Genomic DNA, 7,206 nt, shown 5'->3' with positions numbered 1-7,206 from the left:
GACCAGACTAGAAAGTGGGAGATTGTGAATTCTAGCCCACCGTAAGCAGGAAAGCGGGCTGGGTGCCTTTGAGCAATCACTAGATGGTGAGTTCTAGTTCTGTTTTAGGAACGAAAGAGGTTGGGTGACTTTGGGCCAATCACCAGGAGACGGTGAGTTCTAGTCCTGCCTTAGCAATGAAAACTGGCTGGGTGACTTTGGGCCAATCGCTGTCTCTCAGCCAACTCACAGGGTTGTAGCTATGGGGAGAATAATAGAAGAAAGGTGCATTGGATGTGTTCACTGTCTGGAGCACTGGTTCTCAACCTTCATTATTTTTATACATAATTCAAGGCAGGGAACATACATAATACTTTACTCCTTCCTCCTATTTTACCTACAACAACAACACGGTGAGGTGGGCTGGGCTGACAGAGAAGGATTGGTCCAAGGTCACCCAGCCAGCTTTACAGGTGAGACTAGAACTCTCCATCTCCTAGTGCAGTGGTTCTCAACCTTTTTAATGCCACGACCCCCAACCGGTCATAAGTCGAGGATTACTCAACCGGTCGTAAGTCGAGGACTACCCAATTAGTGCAGCACCATTTGCAGAATGGGGCTTTTGGCGGGCTCAGCAGGGCAGAGACAGCCTGGACAATTCCTATTGGCTTTTGAAAGCCAATAGAATTAGACTCTATTCAAGAGAGTCTATTCTATTGGCTTTCAAAAGCCAATAGAATAAAAGGGAGTAGCACAGCTAAGGAAAAGGGGGAAAAAATGGCGGACTGCATTGTTTGGCGACCCCGTGAAATGGTCGTTCGACCCCAAATGGGGTCCCGACCCACAGGTTGAGAACCACTTGTCTGGGGTTATTTCCAAAATAAGGAAGGCAGGAAACAAAGGAACAAATAAATAATTGTGTTTCTGCATTCCTTTAAGACTGCTCCATAAAATAAGAAAGCAACCCATAAGCCTTTGACAGAGATAAATGCAAAGTTTTTTCTGGTCGTGAAATTCTGCAAAATAATTCCCTCCGGTACCAGGGATAATGACTTACTTTTGGGGTCCTGACAGATAATTCAGATTCACCCGAATCCGTGGGGAGGGGGGGGCTTCCTTCTGGAAGGGGGTGTCCAAGGGCCGCGGTCCAGGCTCCTTCCCAGATGCCCCCGTGGCACCTGCGTTCAGATCCTCTCCAAGGCCGTCATCCGTCTCCAGGAAATAGTGGGATTTCTCCATCGTCCAGGAGGCTGGCAGGGTGACAGTGGCAGGTGGGCCAAGGGGCGATCCCAAAGAAATGGATGAGGAGGGGTTGTGGGGAAGAGGGTGGGCTAGACACGGGGGTCTGAGGCGGCAGTCCACTCTCTCTCAGCCCAGCCTTGTGGGGAGAAAATAAAGGCCAGGAAGAAAAAGAAATTGGCAAGTAAAAAGAAAGAGGAGGGGAGGAGGAGAAGGGGAGGAGGAGAGAGGAGGAGAAGGAGGAGGAGAGGACAGGAGAGGAGAGGAGGAGAGACCATATAGGTCAGTGGTGGCGAACCTTTTAGAGACCGAGTGCCCAAACTGCAACCCAAAACCCACTTATGTATCGCTGGGTGCCGGGTGGGCGTGGCCCATTGGATGGGCGTGGCTGTGGTGGTCATGGCAGACTGAATGGGTGTGGCCAAAGTAGGCGTGGTCACCTTAATGTTGCTCGTGGGGAGGCACACCTGTGGGGGCCGGGCAGGGTTGGGGGAGATCCAGGGAGTCTCTGGCAGGTGGAGCGGTGGGCAGGAGAATTGTTCTGCGGAGTGAGGCGAGGTAAAGCGAGGCAGGGCGGGGGTGCCATTGTCGCAAGGCAAGGCGGGCCAGGATGGCTGCTGCCTGACACCATCGACCCCCCGCACACAGAGGCCAACGAGCGCATGGGGGCCGACAGTGCCCGTCAGCAGCCACAGCCTGCCAGCCCTCGACCGGCGCACTCGGGGGCTCTGCAGCCCACCACCAGCAGTTCAGAGAAGCCGCCTCTGAGCTGGACGGCCGGCCGACAGTTGAGGAGGCGATGCAGTAGGTCGTGCCCGGGAAAAGGAGCGCATGCGAGGCCAGGAGGGATGGGACAGGGGGGGAGGGAAACCAACCGTGCTGGGATGCATCCGGCCATGTGGGACCTCGGTGAGTTAGTGGGCAGCTGGTTGAAGAGAGACAATTGCCATCTCCGGGGCATGGCGCATGTGCCCACAGAGAGGGCTCTGAGTGCCGCCTCTGGCACGCGTGCCATAGGTTCGCCACCACTGGTATAGGTAATCCTCGAATTACAACTGTTCATTTACTTGTAATTAGTAATAGTAATAGTAGTAAAGTTGGAAGGGACCTCGGAGGTCATCTAGTCCAACCTCCTGCTCAGGCAGGAAACCCTACACCCTTTCGGACAAATGGCTGTCCATTAGTTAGTTCATTTAGTGACTGTTTCAAGTTACAACGGCACTGAAAAAAGTGGCCTATGACCATTTTTCACACTTAACAACCGTTGCAGCCTCCCCGTGGTCACATGATCAAAACCAGACACTTGGCAACTGACCCACATTTATGACGGTCGCAGTGTCCCAGGGTCACGTGATCCCCTTCTGCGACCAGCCAAGCGAAGTCAACGGGGGAAGCCAGATCCACTTAACAGCCATGCTACTAAATGAACAACTGCAGTGATTCACTTAACAACTGTGGCGGGAAAAGTCATAAACTGGGGCAAAATTCACTGAACCACTGTCTTGCTTAGCGACGGAAATACGACCGATCAGCCCAGGACTCTCCGCCCAAGGCGAAAAGGATGTCAAACCGTTTGTGAACTTTCCAAATTTAGAATTTTCCGGAGGAAGCCGAAAGAGAGGAAGTGGACGAGGAGGCTGTTACAGCCCGGAAGGCTTTCGCACCGCTGGGGTTGTGTGTCCATTGTGTCCTTTCCTGGATCAGGGGACCCTGTGCAGAGTCCCGCCTGCTTTGGCCATCTCCTGGCTGGATTGCTACAATCTGCCCTTTGTGGGGTTGCCCTTGAAGAGTATGCAGAAGCTGCATCTGGTTTATAAGGCGGCAGTTGCTTCATTTGCACCAGGGGCATCGTTCCTTCAAAGCAGGGGTCTTTCCACTTGGCCCTTTGAGGACTTGTGGACTTCAACTCCCAGAATTCCTCAGCCAGGCATGCCTGGCTGAGGAATTCTGGGAGTTGAAGTCCACAAGTCCTCAAAGGGCCAAGTTGGAAGACCCCTGCTTCAAAACCACATTGGCTGCCAATCTGCTGTCAGGTGCAACTCAAGATGGTGGTGGTGGTCCCCTGTGAGACCCCTGCTATTTGCAGGACCCCCTCTGGGATCAGATTTCCCATCCCCGCAGGTCCAGCCAAAGAGGTCTGCTCTGGGTCCCACCCGTTATAAAGTGCCCTCTGGTGAGACCCCAGGAGACAGCCCTTGCCCTGTGGAGCATCAGCCCCCCCCCTAGATTAGATTGGCCCTCAGACTGTATGTATGTTGTATGTCCTGGGGGGGGGGCTGGAGGATCAGTTAGAGGATGTTTCTCAAACTTGGCCACTTAGTCTGGACTTACTAACTGACTACTAATTGTCCTGTTGGGGGGGAGGAGGAGGAGGAGGGGAAGAAGGAAGGAAGAGGAGGGGAAGAAGGAAGGAAGGAAGGAAGGAAGGAAGGAAGGAAGGAAGGAAGGAAGGAAGGAAGGAAGGGGAGGGGAGGGGAGGGGAGGGGAGGGAAGGGAAGAAGGCCTGGATTTTAAGAAGGGAGGGAGGAAGGGAGAAAAGAAAGGTGGAAAGTTTGAGGAAGGAAGGAAGGTCTGGAGTTTAAGAAGGAAGGAAGGAAGGAAGGAAGGAAGGAAGGAAGGAAGGAAGGAAGGAAGGAAGGAAGGAAGGAAGGAAGGAAAGGGAAGGGAAGAAGGCCTGGATTTTAAGAAGGGAGGGAGGGAGGGAGGGAGGGAGGAAAGAAAGGTGGAAAGTTTGAGGAAGGAAGGAAGGTCTGGAGTTTAAGAAGGAAGGAAGGAAGGAAGGAAGGAAGGAAGGAAGGAAGGAAGGAAGGAAGGAAGGAAGGAAGGAAGGAAGGAAGGAAGGAAAGGGAAGGGAAGGGAAGGGAAGGGAAGAAGGCCTGGAATTTAAGAAGGGAGGGAGGGAGGAAAGAAAGGTGGAAAGTTTGAGGAAGGAAGGAAGGTCTGGAGTTTAAGAAGGAAGGATGGAAGGGAAGGAGAAAGGGAAGGAGGAAGGAAGGAAGGAAGGAAGGAAGGAAGGAAGGAAGGAAGGAAGGAAGGAAGGAAGGAAGGAAGGAAGGAAGGAAGGAAAAAATGGAGAAGGAAGGAGGGAGGGAGCAGGAGTTGAAAGGAGGAAAAAAAAGGAGAGGATGGGGATGGACTAAAGGAACAGTAACGGGGAGGAGGAGGATAAGGAAGACGGGGAAAGTATCCAAGTTGCTAGTCCTCAGGCAACTGGAAATGAACCCACCCAGCTGCTTGTTCAAGAGAATGAAGCGTTATCATTTGAGGAACTTAAAGCCTTCCTTTGGAAGCTTGTGACTTCGGGTGGCAACTTCGCAACTGCTCTTCCTGAGAGAAGTTCCCCCCCCCCCAAACACACACACACACCCGAATTGAAGAAGTCTCAGCTCCATTACAAAAAACCACACACAAGGCTGCTTCCTTGTGGGCTTGCCATTTGTCTGTGTGGTGTTTGTGTGTGCACAGAAGCAAACACAAACAGAAAGAAGAGAGATCAGCAACAAATTGTTGCTGGCATCTCCACTCCGTCATCGTGGGCTTTCTGCCACCCCACCCAGTTTCCACGGGCAGAAAATATTTCCAATTAATATACTAATCTAAGCATTGTCGACCCTCATTTGGGGGGGGGGTATTTATTTACAATTCTTAAAAAAAAAACATTCCTGGGCAGATTGAAAATATAATAACCCTCCAAATCAGTGTTTCTTAGGATGCCTGGGGGGGGGGTTCCTCAAGACCCTCTCAGAGGTTTATGCAAACTCAAAATTATTGGAAAATAATCCAGTATCCAAATCCCATCAAACAATTGCGAGAAGCAGCACTGTGTCAGCCCTGCAGTAAATATCAATAAATATAAACCCTACGAATGAAATATCATTTAGCATTTCTCATGATGTATGAAACGGGGAACGGGTGGGAGAATTAAATTTTAAAAAGCTCTGATCCCAATAAACCCATTCTTACCTATCTGGTCCTGGAAAAGAAGAGACTGTATTCTACACGAGGCAGAAATCCAACAGGTTCAGTTCCTACCTCTGGGAACACATATTAGGATGTGTTTCATTTAGCACTGCCCGGCTTAAATTAAATGCCTCCGAATAGAAGCAATGCAAAAAATAAACAGCCTATTTTTCTGCCTCTCGTCTAAAAACCAACCTGTCCATCTGTTTTGATCTTGTCACCAGAGGTGCCCTCTGCACATGCTCTAAAGCCCACTCAGTCGTGAGCCAAATGGTCCTATTTTAAGGTTTGGAAGGACGTTTATTAAGATTAGTAAGAAGATACTCACTGACAAGTGGGTTTTCACGATGCTTGATTGCTCCAGATTTCTAGAATCCTTTGCAGGGATCTTCAGCGACCGAGTTGAGCTGGCAAATCCTAAAAAATTGACGTGATTTTGGGGCCATGCAGCCCAATGCAGCCTCTCCACACCAAGATCGGCAGCACGGAGGAAGAGCAAGGGTTCCACCCAGTGCAGAGAAGTCTGGAGTATCTCTGCCAGCTAGGATGTTGTAAAGGAGGAGGTAGAGGAAACGGTTTGAGTTCCCAGCACGAGAAGACAAATGAGATCAGAGGCTCAGTGGTCAGATATAGGCATTGCACCATTTCTTTCTTTCTTTCTTTCTTTCTTTCTTTCTTTCTTTCTTTCTTTCTTTCTTTCTTTCTTTCTCTCTCTCTCTCTCTCTCTCTCTCTCTTTCTTCCTTCCTTCCCTTCCCTTTCTTTCTTTCCTTCCTTCTTCCTTTCTTTCTTTCTTTCTTTCTTCCTTCCTTTTTCTTTCTTTCTTTCTTCCTTCCTTCCTTTCTCTTTCTTTCTTTCTTTCTTTCTTTCTTTCTTCCTTCCTTTCTCTTTCTTTCTTTCTTTCTTTCTTTCTTTCTTTCTTTCTCTTTCTTTTTCTTTCCTTCCTTCCTCTTTCTTTCTTTCTTTCTTTCTCTTTCTTCTTTCCTTCCTTTCTCTTTCTTTCTTTCCTTCCTTCTTCCTTTCTCTTTCTTTCTTTCTTTCTTTCTTTCTTTCTTTCCTTCCTTCCTTCCTTCCTTCCTCTTTCTTTCTTTCTTTCTTTCTCTTTCTTTCTTTCCTTCCTTCCTTCTTCCTTTCTCTTTCTTTCTTCCTTCCTTCCTTTCTCTTTCTTTCTTTCCTTCCTTCCTTCCTTCCTTACTTACTTACTTACTTAATTTCTCTTTCTTGCTTGCTTGCTTTCTTTCTTTCTTTCAAATAATATTTTATTGATTTTTCTTTTTATTACATTTCATTAGTGCTTAGTAAACGTTGTGTCTGGATTGATTTCTTATATTTAGTAATACAAGTTAAATTCTTACTTTCTGTCCCATTTTTTCTAGCCGTTGATAAAATAAGTTCCACGTTTGAAAATATTCTGTATCAGGGGCTGCCACAAAGAAGACGTAGTCAAGCTATTCTCCAAAGCACCTGAAGGCAGGACAAGAAGCACGGATGGAAACTAATCAAGGAGAGAAGCAACCTAGAACTAAGGAGAAACTTCCTGATAGTGAGAACAATTAACCAGTGGAACAACCTGCCTCCAGAAGCGGTGAATGCTCCAACACTGGAGGTTTTTAAGAAGAGACTGGACAGCTATTTGTCCGAAATGGTATAGGGTTTCCTGCCTGAGCAGGGGGTTGGACCAGATGACCTCCAAGGTCCCTTCCAACTTTATTATTATTATTATTATTTGTCTTTAATCCTCAAAGTGAGTCTGTCCGTTTCAGCACGGTCTAATATTTCCTGATTATCTCTCCATCCAATTTCTTCGTTTTTCCAATGCTGAGCAAATACAATCCTTAATACATGTAATGTTAAATATACACTGTGTTTATCAAGTTTTTCTGGAATTATGCCTAATAAAAAAAAGTTCAGGTTTAAAATCTACCCATTTCCCTAACATTTTCTCTGACCAAGTATGTATTTTTGTGCAATTTTTTTTTTTTTTTGCTTTAATACACATCCACCACAAGTGATAGTATGTACTAGGTTTA

The 7,206-nt window shown here is 47.8% G+C and overlaps 1 protein-coding gene across 1 annotated transcript in view; it reads right to left on the bottom strand.

Annotated features, from left to right (window-relative positions):
* LOC120298021 (transient receptor potential cation channel subfamily V member 2-like) overlaps window positions 1–5,874 on the bottom strand; it is a 39,696-nt gene extending 33,822 nt beyond the window's left edge. The window contains exons 1-2 of the mRNA XM_039321350.1: window positions 5,507–5,874; window positions 1,037–1,229 (exon numbers count right to left, since the gene is read on the bottom strand). Of these exons, the coding sequence (XP_039177284.1) occupies window positions 1,037–1,218 (182 nt within the window). The 5' untranslated portion in view covers window positions 1,219–1,229; window positions 5,507–5,874. The remainder of the gene's footprint in view (window positions 1–1,036; window positions 1,230–5,506) is intronic.
* Window positions 5,875–7,206: the final 1,332 nt, after the last annotated feature.

The sequence above is a fragment of the Crotalus tigris genome, unplaced genomic scaffold (genome assembly GCF_016545835.1).
Source record: "Crotalus tigris isolate CLP2741 ecotype Arizona unplaced genomic scaffold, ASM1654583v1 scf7180000023738.1706062, whole genome shotgun sequence".
NCBI classification, from domain to species: domain Eukaryota; kingdom Metazoa; phylum Chordata; class Lepidosauria; order Squamata; family Viperidae; genus Crotalus; species Crotalus tigris.
This window is presented reverse-complemented; position numbering and strand designations above follow the sequence as displayed.